Genomic DNA, 25,279 nt, shown 5'->3' with positions numbered 1-25,279 from the left:
CAGAAATGGGAACATTTAATGATTTAAAAGATTAATCGAATTACTGAAAACTGATAAAGTAATGTTTCCAAAGTGCTTCCTTATTTGTCCTCCACCAAAATTAACTCACTGGGACCTAGTGCCAAAGGATGCAAGAGAAACCTGAAATACAGCTGAAGTCAGGCATCGGGCATTTTTATAGGCAGATAAGGACAAATCATACTGTTTTCATTTGTGTTTAAAATATTGTCTTGCAACCATTCATGATCCAGAAAATAAGATCATGGATAAAAATGGCAAGACTTGAAAAGCAACTTAACAAGCAATCTGGCTACTCCACACATTGCCAATTTTTTAGCAGCACTAGGTCAGTTCTACCAAAATGGAGATAACTGGTCTGGACCCAAGCTGGAGATGAATTTCATGCAAATATTGTGAATTTCGAGGCAAATAATACCACCTGCATTCCTGAGAAACTTCACTTCTCACTGTTTTCCTTGTTTCTTGGGAGGCAGATGTATTCTTGGCTACAAAGAGGGAAAGCAGCATTTGGTGGGCCCCAAATGCTGGGAGGTCTTGCACCTCCTGTGGAGGCGTCCTTGACAGAACTACCCAACAGGCTTTCATAAAAACAAACGAGCAGCCTTGATCTAGAGTGATCATTGCCAGATACACAACACTAAGCTGCAAATGTGCAGTATGGCTTAGAAAGGCAATTGCAGCATAAGTTATTATTCTAACTGCATCTAGGCTGAAGTGATTTCAGTGGCATTTCAGATCAGTCTGTAACATCCAGACAGGTAGTACCTCGTCATTGAAGAGATACCAGAAATAATGGCAACAAGACATTCAAGTCAAAAAGGAGGCAAGACTCCAGAAGGTATATACACTTTCTAAAGCCAAAGGAAGAACAGTGCATTGCTAGGCAAAGGTATGCAGCCATGGAATTCAAAATCTACTGTCAACTTCTGGTTAGCCTGAGTCAATTTTCTACTTTGTGGGCTAGGCTTGTGCTGAAGTGTGTTTGATCTGGAAGCTGTCCGGCCGTCTTCTGCTGCATCTCACGTTGCACTCAGTGGTGTCTGTTGGCCTTCCTGTTCTCCATCACACCCACCCCATAGGTTCCCATATAGCTGGCACAACGCATTGTTGGATTACCACGTCCCTTTTGTGCCCCCACTTATCAGAGCTGACTGCACTGCACACATGTAGCACTGAAATCCCACCTTGAAACTAGCTTGAAGATGCTCAAGTTTGAAGATCCAAGACTTTCAAGAATTATACAGAACTGTGCAGGATCTTCCATTTAGACAGCCTGCGTCACCTTACAGTGACATTACCTACACCAATATGTGCGGGTATTCAATATAAATCGCTATGTCCTATCTAGTAAAACATAGTTTCTGCTGGAGCTTTGCTTTGAATCTTTACAAATCCTCAAGCTTTGCTTGAATCTTTAAAAATACTGTGGCGGGTGGGTTAGCCCATTTCACAAAAAGTCAGCAACTCTGACCCAGTACCATGCTTTTACAAACAAGTGCCTCCAAAAAGAGCACTGCTTCATTTAACTTTCTCAAAAAGAGCTAGCATGGGGCTCTCACAGCAAAAACACATACATGTTGTGCAGTCCTGATGAGTAGTAGGACAGAGTTGGGCTAGGAGAGCGGGTCTGCTGCCGCGCAGGTTTGACGGTACGGGGAGGGATGGAAGGACTGGTGGAGGCCGGCTTTGAACTCCGTGGTGGGACGGGGGGGGCGTTCAGGAGCCTGCATTCCTCTTTTACCTGTACAAAAGAAGAACATGTCAGTAAGCAGCAAGAAAATCTGGGCAACAGCACTCTCAACCAGATGAAACACATCTGGTTGTGCCTTATTCTGTGAAAGGAAATAATTAAAAAGGGAGGAGAAGAGAAAAATTATGCTAAGGATGTGCATTTGCAACAGTATGTGCCTGTCATAAAGAAGTCCAAAAGAATGCTTTACTGCCAGTAGAGCTACTAGCACTCTTTTTTAGGATGCTTTTCAGTACTTTGATATCCACTCATTTAAAAAGTAGCAGCAGTGAAACGATGTAGAAGAACCTTCCAGTACCATAGAAAATCAGAGAGACAGTTCCAGATACTTTACATTTTATAAGGAGCAAATCATTAGGCTTAAACTTCATTAGTGTTGTTTATTTAGCTATAATGAACCAAGCTTACGTAATGAGAAGATCTCAACAGACTTCAGTGTTTCCTGACTTATTTCATACTCAGCCATCCAGTGTTCCTCCCCCAAGAATAGTACATCCATCTGTCCTGGTTTTGTCTCATATTTACCAGATGCTGGCATTAAAACCTGGAGCTTCAGTCCTTCTGTAGCTACCCCAAGCAGTCCCAGATGAGGTTAACAACAAAACATACAAGCTGAAAGGCATGGGCAGAAGAGCCTGTTCAAGTAAAACACCCAGCCAACAGGTCCACTTTTTGCAGCCAGCCAACTTTGCAGCTTAAACCAAATTACTGCAGCAGTGCTTATCTGAAATTTACTTTGGTATGTCTAGGTAGGAACAAAATAGTAGGATCCATCCCCATAGAAAAAATGATGGAATTAAGACCTTAATCTCATCAGGACATACTGGGGAGAGCATCTTTAGGGCTAAAGGTGAGCAAGGCTACTGAGAACTAGGATGCCAGGCAAGATTTTTCAGGACTCACCACCTGCCCCTGGCAGGAGGAGACCTCTCTGCTCTCCTTGTTTGAAACAGTCTCAGATGCACCGGAAAAGGGAAATTCTCTTTGTGTTTGAAAGTTACAGTTTATTTTAAAATTTAACAACACTGCAGAACTAAAAGTTATCTTAGCAGTTCTGCAACACATAATTAGCAATTAAAGTGATTTAATTTATTCAAAACCAAAATAAATGTGGAACCTTTTGCAATCCACTTCAGTGCTTTCAAAATGCAACAACCCATTTAGTACTTTTGTGAAATGGAAAATTGGGGACTGGGACACTGTAGTACATTTTTTTCCTAATTCAAAACAAGTCAAAATTACAGGAAATGCCCAACAGCATAAAGCACTGAAATAAATCTTGCTCTAAGGGTTCCTATTTGCTCTTTCAAGAAAAAAAAAAAAGAGTCAATTTTATTCATGTTTGTTATTGAATTCAGGCATAAAACTCTTCAGCCATTTTAGTGCTGTGCCCCAAGGATGCCTAAGGACTCTTTTTTTTTTTAATCTCCCAAGTTGGAGTAGGCAAAGTTAATGCTGCATGCTATTGAATATATACCCACGGGGTTAGAGAGACCATTCAGGGGAGCTCTTGGAGCACAGCAGACAGTCCAAGGGTTAAAGGGATTCTTTCCCGGGAAGACTGCCGGCATTCAAAGGTGCTGGCATAACAAACTATGCCAAGCTCCTTTGCTGACCTAGATTGCAGATCAGAACGAGGCCGTAAATAATACTGGTTTGCAGTCCCAGTTGGTCCCTGTCACAAGACTGCGACTACAGCTGCCAGACACAGCCCTCAGGAAACCCAGCAGGGGAATAAAAAGGAGAGATTTTGCAGATTAAACTGACAAGAGCAAGGGGAAACTTCAGAGGCGAGCTACCCTTACACTAGGTCCAAGTGAACATAGATGAAAAAACAAATGTGGGAGAGGAGGGGAACAGCTGCGGTGCAACCTGCCAATCACCTTGATGGATGTTGCTGTTAGTAGGAAATACTCTTTTGCCCAGAAGCACTAGATGTTGTGCGGCTGCCAGATACAAAGTGCATTCGCACTGCATGTCCCAGGACTTCTATTCGTCACTTTCTGAACCCTTCCATGTTCCAACACTCCTTCCCATGACCCAGGGATGGGGACCGCTTTCTGATGGCATGAGGTGGATTTTAAGACCTCTGCTCTTTTGCCTTGGTGTCAGCCCAAGCCCCGCCAGCACCCCAGGGCCCTGGGGTGTCACTCCCAAACCTGGGCATCGCCAGTGCCCATGGCAGTGGTCACTTCTGAGGCCACCTGGATAAAACTCACCCCATCACTGGCATGACTGGGAATGTAATGCAAAGCTGTTCAACACTCCTTGTTGCCAGGAGTCTGAACTTGCAGCACACTCCATCAGGGATTTGCTTTAAATCAATCAGGAAAACAGCCTCTGATTTTATGCAAATTAGTGCTTGAAGGCTGAAGCAATTTCTAATTTACAGGCCTTAATTCAGAGGTCATTTCCCCCCCTCCATCCCCCACTTCTGCCTTTATGCTACTTGGATTTTCTGAAAGTTATTTAGGAAATAAGCATTATATATCAGAATGCTCCATCCTGCTGGTGAGAAGAAAATGAGAACAGCCTGTGAAACACTTGAATGTCCTTTTCTCTCTCCTACAAACAGCTCTCCTATACACTGATTTTAAATTTACTGCATGCAAAAATACAATTGCTAGCCAAGTTTTATACAGAAACACTATGGAATATCATTCTAGAGGGAGTGATGACTAAACCCCATGTTCATCAGCAGCTCCTGAGATGATCTTATTCTATAAATACCCTACATGGAAACCATGCAAACATCTCCTTGGCCCCAGCCCACTGATGAATTTGGTAGGCCACAGATACTCAATTCCAAAGCTGTTCCAGGAAGCCACAAAACTGAGGCTAAATTATTATCACCTATGGAGATGTATTTTTTTTTTTAATTTTGTTTTATTTCTTAAGGGGTTACACCCCATGCCCACCTAAAATGCAAGATAATATCTTTACCAGAAATTACTTCTCCTGCATGGCTAGAAAGCAATACCAAAACTGCTGACAACATTCACACATTACATCACTAATGTAAGACACACATGACAAAGTCACACACTTTTCCAAGTGACCTTAAAAAGCAACATATGCAGGTGCCCTAAATGCCACCCAGCTACCCCCAGAAGGGAGATGCTAAGCCACGAGGCTTCCCCAATCGTTTGAGGGTCCACACTGATGCTGTGTAGGTGCTCCACAGCCCTCCCAGCACCCCATTACCCACGCCTCAGGTGTGACATGAGACATCCATGTCTCAAGTATGACCCGGGGGATCGTCCCCTGTCAGGAGGGCTGTCCTCACCCCACCATGGGGGCAACCTTCCTCCCCCTCATCCTCCCACCCGCTCCCCGGTGCAGGCTCCGGAGCTCCTTTGACCCCGTGCTGAAACAGTTCAGCTTGCAGGAATCAGCAGGAAACTAATCATTTTCCAGATCCAGACCTGGCTGCCTGCCCAGGCACAGGAGTGCCAGAGCCAGCACAACACAGGAGCCAGGACTGTGTGGCTGCGAAAGGAGAAGAAGGAGGAGGAGGGTGGGACCAGCCCTGTGCGGGTTTACATCAGCACAGGCTGCCAGGGAACCTCATCCCAATACGGTGCTGCTGGGCACTTGTCCAAAAGTCTGGACAAAGCGTCAGTGCATACCTGACCTCTGCAGCAAGGAAGTGCTCTTGGGTTCCCGCACTTAAGACATTACACGTAAACACTCTTTGCTAAGACGACGTAACGTCTTGACTTTCCTGAAGCTGCTGCAGCTGCTTTTTGGGGAAGTTTTGGCAGCACAGTCAAAGGGCTGCAGTTGTACACTTCATCCCTACGCTGGTGTTCTCTCCCTCTCCCTCTCCTCTCCTCTGCTGCAGTTTGGTCTTAGGTTAGTCTCAGCTTACTGTGCAGGCACGCTCTTGAAAATATCATTGGACTTGCAAATGGAACAATGTTTATTAAAATTCCAGCACAAACCCTGCAAAATTAATTTGTTACATTATTATATCTGTCAAGATTCATGTGACGTGAGTATTAAATTTTGCTAAATATTCCTAGACACTCTTTCCTGGGGGAAGTTTTCTATATTCCATTTGTGTTTTTTAAAAAATAATGTTTAGGACTACGACAAGAGACCACATGATGGTTGGATTTTCCATCCAGTCCACATAAGCTCCTGTTGATAAGACATATTTGTATTTTTGTCTCTGAAGTCTCCATGACATTTCAGGTTTGGAGAAGTGATTTCTCCCATGAGTTTTGATTAGAAACCATAGGGTAGGAAATGTGCTCTATTTGAGTCCTGTAGAAAGCTTATTTATCAGCTCTGCAGTGTTCCTATTTACACATTTTATTTCAATAAGCAGTACAGAGTGATTAGTTCAGGTCTAGTGTGATAAAGTTTCCTTGAAGCCGATGACATTTAATATTCTTCAAAATCTGCAATAGACTTGTAACACAGAAGACAACCTGTCCTTAACAAATACTTCAAATCCATAAAAATTCTAGCTGTCACCATTAACAGGACCTGTTAATTGAAGACGCACACACTAAGGTGCTTTGAGGCAGTTCAAAGTGGGGTCATGCCCCACATACTTTGGCCACAGAAAATATGAGAAAACAGAAAACACGGAGGCCATGTGGAGAGATGATGTGAAAGCAAGGAAAGAAAGTGACCAGACAATTCTTAGATCTTGTTTGTCTGAGCAAAAAACCCCAATAAAAATCACCTGAGAGTATCAAGATGAAGCTACTACTTCAGTTTTATTAAATATACTCCAGTAATTTTTAGAATATGACTTACACTTAGTAGGAAACTAGTTGAAGTTGCACGTCTTACAATGTCTCACTATTTCCTTGCCCTCTACATGCCCCCCTCCAAGTCTTTCCTAAAAAAAAAAGTCCCAAGCAAACTCTTAACCAGCTGAAGAAAAGAAATGAATCGACATAAATAACCCTGACTTACTGCTTCTGATTTGGGAGGCACTGGAGGTGGAGGTAGGGAAACTTCCGAAGACTTTGTGGTTACTCCGACAGTCGCAGGCACAGGAAGGGATGCGGTACCACACTTTGATCGGAAAGACCCCCTGTAGCTGTCACATTTGTTCTTCTCACTTAGCGAGCGAGTGAGAGGCTGGTCACCAGGCTTTCCAGACCCTTGGTCCAACCACAGCTCTTCGTAAGGAAGCTCTGGTTTTGTAGGCAGGAACATCGATTCTTCGCTGACTTCAGGAAAAAGGTAATCGCTGCCACTGTCACCAGACTCCTGGTACTGGAGAGCATCGTGAGAGAAGAGGGCCCACTCATTACACAAGTCCCTGCAGCCGTGGAGGTTCACTTCACTATTCCCGTGCAGATTGTTTCCATAGACGCACACAGAAAGCCGGTGGAAGGATTGGGTGAGCTCATCCCGCGCGTAGCTGAGGGAGTTGGGCACGTGGCTGTGCCCCGGGCACCGGCTCTTCTTCGGGCTCTTGCAGTCTTCATTCCAGTCAGTCTTCACATCTCGCACTGCACGGGAATACTCGTCTATGTCAAACTGTTCCTGGCATATATTAAACCAATGCTGTATGAGGGATTCATGCCACAGCTCCCCCTTCACCAGACTGTCGGGCAGAATAAATTTTGGAAGCGTTAAGTGCAAGGGAAAATGCATGGGAATAATTTTGTTGCCACGAAGCACACAACAAACCACCACAGTCTTGGTTTGAATGTTGACAAACTTGTACCGGTGCCCTTCACGGATAAAATGCAGGTCGTAAGGGTTTCTTGGTGTAGGACTCGGCACAGTCACATTAACAGGCAGCCTGGTTTTTTCTACTATATTGCGAATCGTGTGCTCCCCTTCTTGCATCTGCACCTCCAACGGGCTGCGGGTGCTAAACTTGCCCTTACACTGGAAAGGGAGACTGATGCTTTCGTTGGTCCTGTGGTTCATGCATATGAGACAGGGCATTTTGCCTCTGCCTAGCTTACTAATTGAATTAAGTTTCCCAATTTTTTTGAAGATGGTGTTGAGTCGTGACTTCTCCTTAGAAGATTTTGCATAAAGGATTTCTGCTTGCCCCATTAAAGTGAGCTCATCCCCAGTACAAAGGGTAATGTTGTAAACCTCAGTGTCTTCATTGCATTCACCTGAAGCCACCTGCAAAATAATAATAAAAAATTTGGTTTTGCCCTGCTGAAGACAAGATTTCAAATCATATCCAATCTATCAAGACTGAACTTACAAGACTATATACTAGGAGAAATTAAACTAACTTTATTTGAATAGCTGAGTAGTCAAGTGCAAGGTGTTTAACCTGAAGCTCGGCCAAGTAACCTTTTTTTATGGTCCTGCACATTCCTGCATCCACATATTCCAGCAATTTAAATAGTCACTTCTGTCATACAGCTATGACAGAGCATGTCTGGATTCTCTTGGGAACCATTGGGAACAGTTTTTGCTGTTTGCTAGAACTTGTTTGCCAGGCTCTTGAGGGAAGCAAACTTCCCTCTTCCACAATCTTCAGCTCCCTGAGGAGCAAAAAAGGTAAAGCATATCCCTTTATTATAATCTCTTCCAGGCTAGGGGGAATCACAGATGACATCTACTCCCTGAAGGAGAGGTCAAGAATATCAGTTGATCCCATATGCCTAACTCCCCCCTCTGCCTTGCTCTCCTAGTCATAGACTTCCTTCCTCATTTTTTGATCATAATTGCAATTTAAGAGATTAAACAACATATGCACAGCCATGTGTGTGCTTTTCCACTATAGAAATTGTACTAGAAAAAAAAAAAAAAAACAAACCAGATGTCCAAGGCTCATTTGTTCCTGAAGTTATTTCTTTAAGACTGAGAGAACTCTTTATAGACAAGATTCCTTTGCTTTGTATTTGAGTGGCATAACGCAAAGGGCCTTTTCAGGGACCTAACAGAACCCACCCAGTTCTTTCTCAGCAGCAGCAGCAAACTGCTTATAAAGAAAGGTGCATTAGATAAACACTACTGGCCTGTTATAGACCATTTTACTCAGAAATATGGAATATACCGAAGAAAAAAGCCAATGAAAACATATGGTAAAACTGCACAACCCTTCCTCACCTCTGCAACCCCTAAAGACTTCATGGAGCCATGTGAAGTTCATATTCCAGGCTTCAAACTTGGGTATCACCACAGAATAGCCACTGCATGAAGTCAAGGCTCTAAGTCCAACCAGTTAATAACTGAGGAGTGCTGTGAAAGATGCTTCCTCTTGTAAAATGTGATCTGCGTCTCACCCATGTTTGTAAAGATGTGATTATCTCCTGCGAGCCTGTCAGAGCCAAGGCAGAGGCGGCTCAGCCGAGGTGTGCCGCCTCAGCACTTCTGTCTCAGCGCTTCCGGAGAGGAAGTCATTCAAGCCCTGAATTATCTAAACAAACACTATTTGGTCTAATCAAGGAAACTGCTGGGATTTTATGGTACGCAATACTCCTTCACAGTTCACACCATTGGCCAGGCGGTATTTTGAAACACTGCGACATGAAAGGAAAGCACTTGGGGTTTTTTTGCTGATAGCACCAGCTATCATTGCTGGTTTCTCCTCAAAACTGCCACAGAGTGTTGCTTTTGAGCTGTGGCCATGTAGCCCTGCCTTTGGTGGAGCTGATAGTGTTGAGGAAAGATGGGGCTCTGTGAATGTACTGTTCAATCACAGAATCACAGAATGGTTGGGGTTGGAAGGGACCTCTGGAGTTCATCTAGTCCGACCCACCTGCTAAAGCAGGTTCACCTAGAGCAGATTTCACAGGAATGTGTCCAGGTGGGGTTTGAATGTCTCCAGAGAAGGAGACTCCACAGCCTCTCTGGGCAGCCTGTTCCAGTGCTCTGGCACCCTCAAGGTAAAAAAGTTTCTCCTCATTTTCAGATGGAACCTCCTGTGCTTCAGTCTGTGCCTGTTACCCTATATGCTGTCAATGGGCACCACTGAATGGAGTCTGGTCCCAACCTCTTGACACCCACCTTTGAGATATTTACAAACATTAATAAGATCCCCTCTCAGCCTTCTCTTCTCCAGGATGAACAGACCCAGCTCTCTCAGAATCAACAAGTTCTCACAAATGGTTTCTTTGGACAGTGGGAGCTACGCTGCCAGAAACTTTAACTGTAGACAGTACGGTTGGTTACAGCTTTTTGTCGCTTCCTGCAGGACACCGGCCAGAGCGAGGGAGGTGTCACCCCCTACGGCTGTGGGAGCTGCTGCTTGGCCAACTCACGGCTCCCTGGTGATTTACAAACAAACAAGCCTCTGTAGAAGGAAATGGTGGGTCAGATGTGAAACCACAGAGGTAACGAAGTGGCCGAGCTTTACAGCAAAGGTATCATGAGGCAGACGCTTATTAATGGCATCTATTTGAACCAGCCAAATAGCAAATGGATTTTTAGATTCAACAGGTATGTTTAAAGTCAAAATTATTATTAATTAAAAAAAAATTTGTTTTTTTTTCTTTCTTTTTTTTTTTTTTTAATATATATTGTCACAGGATAACAGGTGAAATAAAGTTGAATTTTACTGTGCTGGAACAAAAGAAAAATCACACCACAGTTCTAGTTTGGCACTCTGAGAAAAATACCGTTCTGCACTCTTCCTTCTGAACAAAAATATAAAGTATCAGCAACTGTCCAAAATTGTAATAAAAAAACTGAAAAAGTGAAATGAAAAGTATAAGACCCTTACTATGGTGATGCTAAGGCTGCTGAACACCTCACCAGGCTGAGTATGTTTAAAAATGTAAGTTCTGAAAGTCAAGAAAGCTATCTCCTCTCGTCTTGTGTTAGGCTAATTCATTCATTACCACACAGTAGTTAACATGTGTAAAACATACATAGTAGGTAAATACGTGTTCCAGGACATTAGCAACAAATATATACCATATCATACGTATGTATTCATATATATTAACATGTATCATACCATACATAGTAATTACTAAAATAATCTAGAAACTCATACACATATCTCTAAGTTTTATTTCTCAGATTACATAGCTAAATATTTACTTTGTCCTTGTAGCAATGACCTATGAAAATCAAACTTGCTCTGTCTTGTTCACTCAGACATTTCACTTTATCAGTGGCCATAAAACTTACAAAAATATCAATAAATAGGTCCATGGACTTTAGCACAGGACATCAGGTGACACCTGTAGAATCCTCCAGGTTGGGCACGACCCCCAGAGTCATCTTGTCCAACCCGCTCCTCAAATCAGGTGTAGTTATGGCAGGCTGCTCAGGGCCATGTCCAGTTAAATTTTCAGTTTCTCCAAAGATGGACAATCCACATTTTCTCTGGGCAACCTCTTTATTTGTTCAACCACTCTCATGTTAAAATATTTTTTTCTCTTATATGGGAACAGAATTCCAGCTTGTGCCTGTTGCCTGTTGTTCTCCAACTGGGCACATCAGATGAGTGAATCTATCTTCTTTATACCCTCCCACTGGGCAGGTATGCACAGCAGAGGGATCTCTCCTCAGGTCTCTCAAGGCTGAACAACCCCAGTTCTCCCTGCCTCTCCTAATGTGTAGTTTGCTACAGCCCCCTGACCATCTTGGTATAATGAATTGCGGGAAAAAAGGTGTTTCCAAAACTGGAAGCAACACTTCAGCTGTAGCATTGCAAGTGCTGAATGATGGGGAATAATAGCCATTCTTGACTTGCTGACTATGCTTTTGCTTATACAGCCCCATATGCTTTTGTCTGTCTTTGCCACACACTACTACTGTATACCAGGTACGGCTCAGACTTTTTCCACAGAGCCACTTTCTACCCATCAGCCTGTCACAAGGCTTATGGCATCCCAGGTGTTGGGCTTTGCACTTGCCTTTGGTGAACTTCCCTGGGCCCCGATCAGCCCAGGAACCAGCCAAGCACAGCAGCTGCTCAGAATAGATCTGATTCATGCCAAATAATCCACTTAAAGACAACGGGATCTGGGAGAAAGTGCATTTAATAAATTATTCCTAAAAGGCAGAATGAGTAACACCTCACCAGACTCAGCTTCCTCTGCCCTCTGAGCTTCTATGATGATTTGTACTTTCAAGCACCCCTACGCTCCTTTACACCCTTGCAGAGCGGATCCCCCGTGCACCCTCCGGTTTCCGCTCCGAAATCATGGGTGGGGTGTAGCAGAGCCCTACGCTATTTCAGACACTTGGAGCTGCCAGCGGCACATCCCAGGCCACGCACGTGACACGGCGTATCGCTGATATATGATGGACAGAACGGAGCAGTGCGCTATCTCGGAGTGGCAGAGTTAAGGTGGTCCAGAACACAGGCTGGTGCAGAAATAATAGTATAATTTTGTGGCAAATCTCCTCATAATTCTGGAAAACAGGTAATGCTACAGGAGGCAGAAAGCACCTGAGAAGCCTTCATTCAGCTACATAACACATCTGGGAAGTCCAGCTACAGTCCCAGTGGGGCTCCACTCTGCCCCACACTTGTAGCTCACTCAACTTCCTCCTGCTTTGCCCACATTTGAACAATGCTCCTGTCTCCTTTGGGACTTCTCTGCCAGGTTTGGTTTTTGAACCTTCAGGTGTGAAGACCTTGCAACTGGCAGAAAGCTGAGACCAGCAGAAGGAATGGGGGGAAAAAAGGTAGGACAACACATTTTCCTCAAATATCTCCACAGTGGGACTGTGCCTTCATATTTTTAATTCTTTGTGTGTGCCGCCTCCTCACATCCTCTAAACCAGGAATTCTTCAGTGGACAATATGCAGCAGCAACCATCACATCTGCAGTTGCTGTCATTGCCTAATAAATACAACCTCTCCTAGCTTGGGAGCATTCTGAAATCATTCCTTCCCCAAACACGTTTATCTTCATGGCTGCTCTCTCTGTTTTACACATTATCACAACAACGCTTTATAGAATTATAGAATGTCCTGAGTTGGAAGGGACCCATAAGGATCATTGAGTCCAACTCCTGTCCCTGCATATGACAACCCCACAGTTCACACCATGTGTCTGAGGGCGTTGTCCAGTCTCTTCTTGAACACTGTCAGGCTTGGGGCCGTGACAGCTCCCTGGGGAGCCTGTTCCAGTGCTCCACCACCCTCTGGGTGAAGAACCTTTTCCTAATGTCCAACTTGAACCTCCCCTGGCACATCGTCCTGCCATTCCTTCGGGTTCTGTCATTGGTCGCCAGAGAGAAGAGATCAGCACCTCATCCTCTTGTGAGGAAGCTCTAGGATGTGATGAGGTCACACCTCAGTCTTCTCTTCTCCAGGACCCAAATGACTCTTCTCCAAACCCAATGACTTTAGCCGAAAAGTTAAGTCTTAATTGTAAAAGGAACCTGTGGCTCAGTAAAATACAGAATTTGTGCTATGCTGACTTTGCTTTCATATCTCCATATTAAACTACTAGTGGGAAATTACTTCCAAAAAGTAAGTATTATTGTAACTTTTTTTTTTTACCCCAGAAAATCTGAGTTGAAACATCTACGCATATTTTCTCATACTTCACACATTATAGCAATGACTCCTGCAGTTTTATTTGCCCCTCGCTCCTCTTTTGCCCTTCCCAGCCAATTTTCACTTTCTGCTAACAGGTAAGAATAAGCAGCGCTCCCAGCTCTGCTTGTCACTCTACATTCCAAAGCCATCTAGAAATCACTAGGAGATGTTCAAATCGAACAACTCCTAATGCATAAGACCCACAGAATCAGAACCTACTCCATGCTGCACTTACCCTCCACCTCCTTATCGCGAATATTGATCCATTCTAACAGTTCAGTATTGGTGCTGGGAAGTTGCCCAGGAAGGTTACTGGCTTACAGACATCTTATCAAACACATTGCAAAACACAAGTCAGTTAGGTCACTATAATGTTTTAAATTTGAAGACTCCCACAGCTCTATGGCAATTCAGAAGCCAATTATATCTCCTGCAGAAGCCAGGCATCAGGAAAGTGATGAATGATTATTTAGGAAAGATGTTCTTTTGGGAAAGCTCAAGTATATTGTTTCTTTTTGCTTAAGGAAAGATTAACTCAAAAAAATAGATTTTGATAACACCCAAGTCAATATCCTGCCTTAGACTCCAATTGTTCTAATTTATTATAGTTTGAAGTAGAAGTCTTTAATCACTTGGACACATATGAACTCCTTACAAAAATGATTTGTGGCTTCACACTGTTTGTTATACCTGCTAGAGTTTATTAGATCAATGCAAGCATTGCATTCACTTTAAAAATACACAGTTAGGATTTTTTTTTTCTGGTAGAGTTCTTTTCAACTGTGAGGTCTCTGACTGATAGTTGCCGCTTACTATTTTTACTATTAAAACCAAGGGACCAATCACAGTAATGTATTTATATAAAAATACATATAATATATACTAAATATATATATACATTTTTTACAGGTCACAAAATACAGATTAAGATTTTTAAAATATAAAAAGAAGAGTCTTCAGAAGATCTATTAGCAGAAAAAAATAAGCAAACTTTTTCAAGGAAGTTGACTAAATTCAGTGAGATAGTATCCCATTTTTCTTTTATAAAAATCTGTCTCCCAAGACAGAGCATCAGCAAGTACAACTCTGCATGTCAGTATATGGGCATTTCCCTCTCAGCTGAGAGGGACTTTGCCCCGATCACTACATTAAAAGCTATCTTCAGTGGTGTTTAAGGATGTCTCAAATCAAAGTGTTCCAAAAATGACCCAAAATGTGACAGATAATAACACAGAATCATAGAATCATTTTGATTGGAAGAGACCCTCAGGATCACTGAGTCCAAACATAACCTAACCTAACTCTAGCACTAAACCATGTCCCTAAGAACCTCGTCTAAACGCCTTTTAAACACCTCCAGCGCTGGTGACTCCACCACTTCCCTGGGCAGCCTGTTCCAATGCCTGACAACCCCTTCTGTGAAGAAATTTTTCCTAATATCCAATCTGAACCTTCCCTGGCGCAAGTTGAGGCCATTTCCTCTTGTCCTATCACTTGCTACTTGGGAGAAGAGACCAACACCCTCCACGCTACAACCTCCTTTCAGGTAGTTGCAGACAGTGATAAGGTCTCCCCTCAGCCTCCTTTTCTCCAGGCTGAACAGCCCAAGTTCCCTCAGCTGCTCCTCATCAGACTTGTGCTCCAGACCTCTCACCAGCTCCGTCGCCTCCTCTGCACTCTCTCTAATACTTCAATGTCCTTCTTGTGATGAGGGGCCCAAAACTGAACACAGTATTCAAGGTGGGGCCTCACCAGCGCCGAGTACGGTGGCACAATCACTTCTCTGCAGAGCTCCATCATGAAGTGACCCTTCACGTGAGGTATCAGGAAGATACTGTGAGGCAATGGCTCCCACTACCCGGGCTCCTTGCAGAGCAGAAACCCTCTGGCAGGTACACAAAGGTAGACATGAAGCAGCAGATCTGCTTCTCTCTCGCTCAAACCCTGCACCAGATGCTGGAAGGAAGAGGCCGCCACAGCATTGCATGGCCAACGCAAAACACCAAAGTGCCACAGCTGGCATGTGCTGTGGACAACGGGGGAAGAGAATAAGAAAAACCACCCTGGAGACAAGGCTTGCAGCCCCATCAAGCTGGCATTGAGCCATAGAGCGATGAGGGGACTAAAGCACTAATTCTCAAGGTGATGTACTATGAATCGCTTCCCAATTTGGAGCTAAAACCTACACATGGACTGATTTCAAGAAAGTTGCTATTGTAGTGTATAAAAATGCCAGTATAGGTTACAAGCTTCTCTAAATGTGCTTTTTGGACACTCAGGGCAAGTTTATCAGAGCCAACAGAACTGCAGTAAAATCAGGAGGTCAATTTTGCTTCTCTGTACTGCATTCACATTTGTCAAAAAAAAAAAAAAAAGAAAAGCAAAGTTTTCACTATAGATTTATTTCTGCTGAAATGCACATTGTATGAGACAACACAGTTAAACCATTGTGAAAAGAGGATTACATTAAAAAAATGAACAAATCAGGTATCAAAAATTCACACCAGCCAAACAATATCTTTGACAAGAAAGAAAAGAATCGTTATAGGGCTAATGAACTAATCCACTTCTCCATCCTGGAAAAGCTCTGCGAACAGCTTCACAGCCTCTCCTGGGAGACTGAGTGGGATCTTCAGGACAAAACCAATATCCTGCAAGGTTTGAAAGGTCCTGCAACACTAAGTGGGCTGGTTTTCAGAGTGCAGGAATTCATGGCTTGTCCAATGTCCAACCTATCAGAAAATATTGTTGCTTTTTTAAGAGAACTTTTTGTGAATTGCCCTCAGTATGATGTGAGGTTTCTGTTCCTGGTTTGGTTTTTTTAAGTCTTAATGCAAATAGCTTCCTGGGTGTTTGTACAGCCTGTCATCTGCATGGGACCAGAGCAGCAGACTGCAGAAACCTGCTGCTGTTGGCTCAGCAAAAGCTAGAGCCCTGGGGTAGCACGATTTCCTTAATATTTTTCTTCCTAGCAGAGAGAACAAAAAAATTCCTCATCTTTGTAGTGTAACATTGATACATAAGCAAAATTCTCTGCAATTATGTGCTGAATATTAATACAGAAAAGGTTATCACCTATCTGGTCAGTGAATAATAGAATCATAGAATCATTTTGGTTGGAAAAGACCTTCAACATCATTGAGTCCAACCATTAAACTAGCACTGTCAAGTCCACCTCTAAACCATGTCCCTAAGAACCTCATCTACACGCCTTTTAAACACCTCCAGCGATGGTGACTCCACCACTTCCCTGGGCAGCCTGTTCCGATGCCTGACAACCCTTTCTGTGAGGAAATTTATCCTAATATCCAATCTGAATCCCCCTGGTGCAACTTGAGGCCATTTCCTCTTATTCTGTCACTTGTTACCTGGGAGAAGAGACCAACACTCTCCTCAGTACAACCTCCTTTCAGGTAGTTGTAGAGAGTCAGAACAGATTGACCTATTGGCTGTGTGAAATTAGGTCAGCCCCAGAACACACCAAATTGCAGTGCCTGTAGATGCCGCTGGCCACCAGGTACCTGAAGCAACTGGGTACACAAGCACACTATTGATACATATGTACCTCCAAAGAAATTACTGGAAGTAGTTTTAGTCATTACAAAAATATTTGTTTGGTATTCTCCACCTTGCAATCCCCTCTCGGCTTGCTGGCATGTGTTACAGCCCTCCTTCAAATATCAGGCAGGTCCTAAACCCCCAGCCTCAGCACACTACCCAAAAATCCTACCTATCTGCAAAACCGCCGGGGAAGGAAGGGAGATCCATCTTCCCTGCCTGTCCCAGGATAAGGGGGCTTATTTTTCCTTTTAACAACTCACACATGAAGTAAAAATAAAGTGACCCCAGGTCGAACCATAGCTGTGGCATATCAACACATGCAGCAGACCTCAACAAGCACAGGGAAAACCATGCAGTGACTCCCTGGTGGCACACCGCAACTCTATAGGCTTTTTCTTCAAAAATTATCCATGGAAGGTTGGAGTATTTGGAACAAGAAAGAATTCCCAGACTTCAGAGTTCCTCCTAATTTTAAATGATTCATCAGATATTTTAGGCATTTAAAAAAAAAATATATATAGATATATATATACATATCTATCTATATATATATAGATATATATATATCAGATTAGCTACATGGTACTCTCTTCTGAATTTAAAGAGGCATGCCACATTAGACAGAAATAATCTGTACTTACTATACCTCCCTTTGCTCTAATCAGTTTCACAGGATCTCCCCTATATTAAAATTTTAGCATACATAATTCTCTTGCATGTAAATGGTTATTAAACATTTTCATAAATCCTGTTAAGTTCATTTATTTTTTGGAAGATTATAACCTTGGAATAGACTTCTATGAAACTGGAAAAACTGCCAAGAGAAATACTGCCAAGATAACTGTGTAACTAGGTTAAACCTGGATTATTATTACTGTTATTTACATTAAAGAGTATAACTATAGTATCTTTTAAAAACTGATTTGATATCTAACAGCAAGCTATGCTAAATTGTCAGTTTGCTAAATAAGAAAGAGTTTTGAGAACACTCATATGAAACTCAAGACATGATGTTTTACACTGAATCAAGCCTGCAGACTAATATTTTTCTCTATATAAAACTAAAGCTGTACATTTTACCATGCCACTCTCTTGATTTAATCATTGATCAACTGAGAAATAATGGCACAGCACTGGATAAGGCTAGCAGTCCCAAAGTAAGGCTGATTTGCTTGGGTAGAAATGAAATGTTCTTGTTGCCTTGATTTGCCCAACTACATCCTAAACATAAAAAAGTGTTCCAGCTTTGTCATGTAGCCTTCATTAATGAAAGGCTCTGTTTTATGAGTTCAGCTTAATGGAGAACACAAATGATAACAACCTACTGCCTTGAAAGGCATGAGTCTGTGTTGCTAAACTAATTAACTGATGAGCTCTCACACTTAGAGCAGTCTTCAGTAACCTTGTTTCATAGCTATAACTGGGGACTAGCTGGTGTCCCCCAACTTTACAATGCAACAAAGAGAAAAAGCCATTAAAAGGTTGTTATAATAAACCCTCATCCCTATTACATACGACCAGGAAACTCTATACTGGTTTTACACCAGTATCAATCTTGTAGGGTACAAGATAGGGATCTGTGCCACTGCATCCCAGCTCTGGGATGCTCTTCTACCAGACTTAGGTGGTGAATCAACTGAAGCAAATCAGAGGAGCTCAAAGGCCACTCTACTCCATTGGCAGAGCTGACCTACCTTGTGTAGTGTCACACATACAGGTAGGAAAAGGAAGAACAAGTTCTGTCTTCTTCATTTCGGGCCACTGCCCTGCAACATGTTTGGCAACAGCAAGCCCTTGTACACTCATGGGTTTGCTGACCCTTCCACGAGCCCAAGAGGCAGGCACATGCAAACAAACACACACGCACACAGAGAACAAGTGTGTCTTTTCTTCCGTGTGTGTTTTGTTTGTTTTTTGTTTTATTCACAATGCTATTTAGCTGCAGTAATTTTGAGACAAGCAACTCCATCATTTCACCCTGCATGCTCTCTGAGAATAAGGCTTTCTGGATAGGGATTTGAGCAGCTGCTGCTTAGCAGAGAATAAATTTCATACTGCAGGAGGGGGAGGAGAAAGGGGGCAACAAGCAACACTTGTTTAAAATCTGGCAGGAGCATCCTAATTAGATGAATTATTGGATGGGTCATCAGGACTGCTCCCCGAAGTACAGGAGGGACAGGAGAGCCCTAGAGGACATGTTGATTTAAAACTGCAAAAATTATCCCAAAGAGCACCATCACTGAATGCAGGACAGTAAAGGTTCGTTTGTCTCAAAAAAAAAAATCACACTTCCCACACAGCACCGTTACTCACTTGCCATGTATATAGGTTGTAACAGTTAATCACTTAAACAGAGATAAATATTTATTCAGGGACTACCTTAACGTTGAATGTTATTTCCTCCATGACGTAAACTCGTTCAGGAAATGCTTTAGCCACCTCCTCCACACTGTTAAAATACTGCACTGGCTCCTTAATATCTCGGTCTTGTTCCAGCAGCTTAAACTGCCCTGAAAACAGATGATAAACAGAAGAGTTGTAAGATATTTATATTGGACAACTGTCACTGTGGCAACTGCTGGCTCAACTTCTTCACCATTTTGCTCAGTCAATTTTTCCGGTTATTAGCAGCCAAACGAGAAGACGGGAGATCGCAGAAAGTCTGCAGAGAGAACCTGCCATGAAAGACACCCAGTTTCACCAGGTTGGAAGGAAAAGAACGTGCGGGAGCCAAAGTTAAACTAAAAGAAATCTTTTTATCACATGCTCTCTAGAAATAGTAAATAACTATGGAGGCATTTGTGTTTGTGTACTCAATTCGGTGTAATAGTATCTGTACAGATAGCACTTTTTGGCCCTTAATATTAAAAGTTTCAGACAAAGAAAACGCACCCACTACTATAAAATCCCCAAATAATAAACATAAGAGTTTTGTTTTTAGCATCATCAAAAAGCTATTTAAAAATACTAGACTAAAACCTTTTCTCCTCTAGGCTTCCCTAAGAGTGGAAGAGCACCTAACTTTCCTTAATCATAAACTAAGCCCTTTGAGACCTATAGTTAACATCAGAAAGCAAGCCATACACATTTAAAACCCTTTTGAAGGTGGTCGCCTTCAGAAGAGCACTAGAAAGAAGTGTTTCTTGCCGACTTTACCTCCCCGCAGCATTAAAACCTTGGCTATATCCTAAGTGTTGTAAAAGGCAAGAACCAACATGTAGCAGCTGCCCCGGGCAGACCTCCCAGGGACAGCCAGGTACATCAACCACCTCTGCATGCTGTGAACACAAAGATTAAAAGCTTTCTTTAACAAACACTGAGATAAAGAAAGCCTAGAAGGACACATTTGCTGCTGGTGTGACTTCAAATCAGTGGAGTGATCTTCCCAAATTTAGAAACATTAACTACAACTAAGTTAAAGGCTGATCTCAGCAAGAGGATATCACAGCAGGACCCGAGGTAACAAACAACTCAAGAAAAAGAGTAAAAGGCTGAGTAAAACCAATGGTTAGTGCATTTGCTGTAAATCATATTCTAAAATTAGCAATGCATGCAGCCAGTGGATTATTGTTCCCCGAGAGTGCTCAACTTCATTAAAATTCATCCAGTACATCAGGATGTCAAGCCACCTACAGAAATACTTTCTCACTCCTTCAGCATTTTTGTGCACAACACCCTGCTGCTCCTATATATCCCCTCAGACTTGAGACATCTGTGACATGTTCAGAGAATTCACCCACACTAAACTCTTTCAGGCCACGTAGCAGCAGAGGAGGAAACGAATGCAAGCTCAGCAAGTCCTGACGCTCCGTGAGAAAGACCCATCCCACCACCCTGCCAGGTGTGTGTATGTGTGCACACACACACCAAGAGAGGTGGGAGACCAAGAGGCTCAGTTCCATCACCCAAGCCCAGAACCCCGCTGACAGAGGAACACTCTTCTAGTCAGTGTGCTTGAGTATTGCGGTTATAAGGCTAAATATCAACTTAGAAGGCAGAAGACTTCCTTTTATTCCCTGCCATACGTTTTGTCTTTCTAAAGTGACCACAGTAACTTTGAAGTACTACCAGCAGGGTAAGAAAAGATGCTGGTACTTCCCACCACGTGACTACAACTTTCAACTGTTGAAAAAAATTCACCACACTTCAAAAATCAGTTGCCTTGGAGTTTTCCCAACTCTGTGTCTGCTTCAGGACACACTAGGATTTGAAGTTCAGCCAAGACAATTCAAGTGTTTCAAAGACCAACACTGGGGTAGATGCAGCAGGACCTCTGGTCTGACCTGCTGAAGCCATTCCTATAGTACATTACAGCAACATACACTGTGTCCCCCAAAATAAGACCTACCCCCAAAATAAGCCCTAACATGATTTTTCAGTATTTTTGAGGATGCTTGAAATATAAGCCCTACTCTGAAAATAAGTCCTAGTTACAGTTCATAAAAGAAGTCAAATTAAAAAGTGTCCAGGCAGCTATACATATAAAAAGTAATTAGTTTTGGAGCAAAAATTAGTACAAGACCCTATCCACTCCAAGGACCCTTCCATGCAAAGCAATAGAGGGGCCAGGCAGCCAGCTCCTCTGGGCTTAGGGAATCTGGACAGTAAGCAGGGAGGTGCTCAGTTAACCAAAGCTGGAAAGCATGTTGTGACTGATGCCCAGACAGGAAGATATGAAGAAAGAACCCTGCTTTTTAATCCCCAGTCTGCCATACAGGTCATGTAAGTCCTGGTTTCAGGATTTCCCTCTCAGCCACAGCCTAACCAAGAAGATGCATTCTCCAGCCCCGCAGGTCCTTTCCCTTGCAGGCACCCCATTTTCCTGCCAAGGAAAGTCAGGAATGGGAGGGAGCGAAGTCAGACTTCCTCCTCCTCCTCCTCCATGGAGTCAGGACATGTCAGAACATCACGTAGCAGCATGGACTATGAGTTGCATCAGAGAGCACCTGACAGCACAGAAAAACTACCACTGTAGAGCATAATGACTGTATTTCACAGATAGTCACCAAGGATGACATATCAGCACACAGTGTTCATTCTCCATGGGCTGACCTGAGACTGACACTCTCTCCTGCTTACTTCTGAATTGCTCCTCAGGGACCACTGCTGTCCTCTGCAACTACCAACACAGCCACCTAGATGCCATCCTGATTGCCCAGTTTGGGATCTAGGGGTCTGATTTGCAAGATTCTCAGCTGTGGTTACTATCCAAGGCAAGCTGTGATTGCAGTTTATAATGATATTTCATACATTAAGTTCCCTCTCAAAGAAATAACACAAGCCCCACAGCAAGTTTGAGTAACCTCAGATCTAAAATCAGTACGGTTACTTCTGATTTAACACTCCCCCTTATGTAGAGAATGGAGTAGAATATGATACTGTGTGGAAGCTACATAGTTGTTTGAAACTGTGAAATAGTGCAGTGATAAAAGTTTGCTAGTTCAGAAAGAATTTGAGAACTCTCACTTCGGAGTGGGAATTGAGTTGGGCACAGTAACAAAGCATGAATTCACATGAAGAAGGAAGCAAAACAACACACTGAATAACAAAACCTTATACGAAAAATATTCATCCAACACTTTGAATGAGACAGTGGTCTTTAATTCTAGGTTCTCTAGTTATTCTGTTTGGAAGCATAATAATATTATTTTACTGTGACTGTTATGTACTTAACAACAGATAGTCTGGTGGCAAGAAAAGGCCAGTTACTCATTACAATCCAAACTTCCACAAAAAAGTCCCAAATTCCTCAGCACAGAAAAAAAATGCTTTAGGCTGTGTGCAACTGGGAGCAGGGTCTGCTATCTATTGTTGACTTACACATGTTTCTGAAATAAGTGAAAAGTCAGCTGGAGCTTAGCTTCAGTACAAAGAGATGCTCAGAACCATCCATGTCTCTCTCTGTGCCATCCTCCCCTTCCTTCAGCTCAGCCACACAAACACAAAGCCGTCTGTGCCTCTGCTGCTAATAAGCAGCAGTTCACGAGGGGGCTGACTACAGAGGAGTACACACTGATCCCAAAGCATATAATAGAAGGGCAGCATTAATCTCCTCCTGTTACGAAATCAAGAAGTATGCTGTGCATGGAAGCTGTCAGGGTTGGATGTTAAAATGCCTCTCTTTTGGAAGAGATGGCTTATAACTCGAGATTTCTATAGACAGTTTTTTTGAAATTTATTTCTGCATTGAAAAAGGCAGACTTTTTTATTGGAAGGAAAGAAGGCCTGAAGAGGGGCCTGCAATACACATTTGAGCCAGATGTCAAGTAACTAACTAATGGAGAGGAAGGAGACTATTTCTTATTATGTTTCTCCCTGGTCTCTACTCAAGCTGCCATAAAAAAGACAGCACGGCTGAAATACAAATTAAATGGACATAAGTCTGGCTTGACTGCAAGTTAAAGTGGAATTTTATTACACTGCACAAGAGGCAAAATTTCATTGGGAGACTACAAACCTTACAGCAATCTCAAACAAATCACAACACAATTTAAATATGTGTTAATTAGGAATTTAACAGAAAATTTTAAGAAAATCTAAAGCTAAAGTTATACTATAATAGAAGCAGCCCCACCTCTCTTACAAGCACAAAAAGAATAATGAGATGTTTCACTAGTAAATCAGTGCAGGTTCAGAAAGATCAAAGATCTGTAATACCTACATGGTCCACCGAGCAGGTGTGGTTACTCCTTTGCAGCCAAACGCAAGCGAGTAATGAACGACTACTGCAAGCTTTATATCTCTTTATCTTCCAGTCTGGCCTCTGGCAGGCACAGTATTGGAAGAGTTTCATACTAGTATATATTATCTCTGCAGATTATGAATTCTTATTTCCCTGTGAAGGTACTTACAGCAAAGACAGTAAATCCACAACTGCTGGAAGTAAGTCCAGAAAGATGAAAAGGCAGGGAAAGACTTAAAACAGGGCTTATCCTCCAGTTTTTGGAGGCATTTATTAAAACCCAGTAGGAGCAGGGAGATCAGTCCATCTTCCTTCTCACCAGAAGCTGGCCCTGCAGTATCTGCGAGCAGAGGCTTTAACCAGCCCTTTCAGTCCCAGACTTCAGGCTGCTTCTGCTTTTGTCACTGCTCAGGCTCTTCCAGGCTTACACAGGTTCACAACTCTAACCCACCTCATACAGGTTATTTCTGTAATGTCAGATCCCCTGTTTTTTGCAGCAACTCACCCCTCACCTCCAGATGGTTTAACCATTTCTAAGAGTTCAGAATGCTTCCAAGAGAGAAACATGCATTTTGTACTGTGTCTGTACTGCGCCTAGACCAAGGGTGCCTTTATTGCAAGGGTTCACAGACTGAGCAAAAAGTCAGGTTTTTATGGATATAAAAGGATGAGAGCATGTATATGATCATATACCAAAAATAAAATTTGAACAAAGAAATTCTGAGAAGGAAAAAAAAAACAAAACCAAACAAAAGTAGCTGCATGTCATCAGTAGGAAACATGGAAGGTCAGTGAAACATCTGCTCAATTGCGTTCGCTGTTAAATGTTTCTCCAAGGAGGCAGGAGTTGCATTGTCTTTCAGCAGCTTTGATTATTTAGTAAGTCTCACATCTCTCTATGTGAGACTGTATGCAAAGCCCAGCGCTTCTCAAGAATGCGCAGACAGCACAGCAGGGTAGCAAAAGTACTGCAGAGGTTTATGTTTCATATTATCTGTTGACTGCTGACTGCTTTTCAGTATTTAAAAGAACAGCAGAGCTGTCTCAAAAAGAAAAGGCCCTCTACCTGCCAAATACCACCATTCTGGAAAAAGACAATTTTTGTCTACATTTTTCAGCATTCCTGTCAAAGCTGATACGAAATAACTTTGTTTTCCTCCCAAAAAAAGATGATCCTTTATAGAAATGAGCAGAGTTGAAGAGCATAAGCCTAAAGGATAAATAAGATGTAATAACAAGGGGCACGGAGAGGTGGCTTGCTAGATACCAGGGAGAATGTAGTTGCATGACTTGGAAAGTACACTTCAGCATACCTGGTTCTTACGTTGACAGTGTACACAACAGTTCTCAATGCCTGATGCAGAAATAAATTTGTCTCAGTGGGGGACAATGGAAGGAAATCTCAGTTTATGGTCTCACTTGTCACCCCATCAACTAGATCATATGGTAAAGCTATTTCTTCCTTACCTAATCCTTAGACAAGGCAGCCAGTCAAGAGTGAGCATAGCAAACCAGACTCTGAAATAATATATTAAGACATAATCCTAACACTTCTGTCACTCAGCCTACATGTATTTTTTTTTTTTTTTTAATCGGGGTTTTATTTAAATTGACATTTGCCAAAACGTCTGCACAGAACCTACATGCGGCATTTGGTTGTTGCAAGAAGTGCTGTCATGACAGTGGTAGTAGCTGTCAGTAGTAGACCTGAGAAAAAGGAGAACAAAAAAGAATCCATCACAACTCTCTGACACTGCTATTACATGACTAACTGGAACCAAGGTGTAAAGCCAACATTGCAGCTCTTTTTGGACCG

General features: G+C 42.6%; 1 protein-coding gene across 2 annotated transcripts in view; it reads right to left on the bottom strand.

The window, feature by feature from the left end:
* Positions 1–25,279, bottom strand: part of GAREM1 (GRB2 associated regulator of MAPK1 subtype 1) — a 103,338-nt gene that overhangs the window by 7,972 nt on the left and 70,087 nt on the right. The window contains exons 3-5 of one of the 2 annotated variants that reach the window (XM_082044826.1): positions 19,161–19,291; positions 6,704–7,882; positions 1,596–1,762 (exon numbers count right to left, since the gene is read on the bottom strand). In XM_082044826.1, the coding sequence (XP_081900952.1) occupies positions 1,596–1,762; positions 6,704–7,882; positions 19,161–19,291 (1,477 nt within the window). The remainder of the gene's footprint in view (positions 1–1,595; positions 1,763–6,703; positions 7,883–19,160; positions 19,292–25,279) is intronic. The other variant, XM_082044827.1, reaches the window with a different exon arrangement.

The sequence above is a fragment of the Streptopelia decaocto genome (assembly GCF_964273445.1).
Source record: "Streptopelia decaocto genome assembly, chromosome: 2".
In the NCBI taxonomy this organism is placed as follows: Eukaryota; Metazoa; Chordata; class Aves; order Columbiformes; family Columbidae; genus Streptopelia; species Streptopelia decaocto.
Note: the sequence above shows the minus strand (reverse complement) of the source record. Positions and strands in the feature narration are given on the sequence as shown.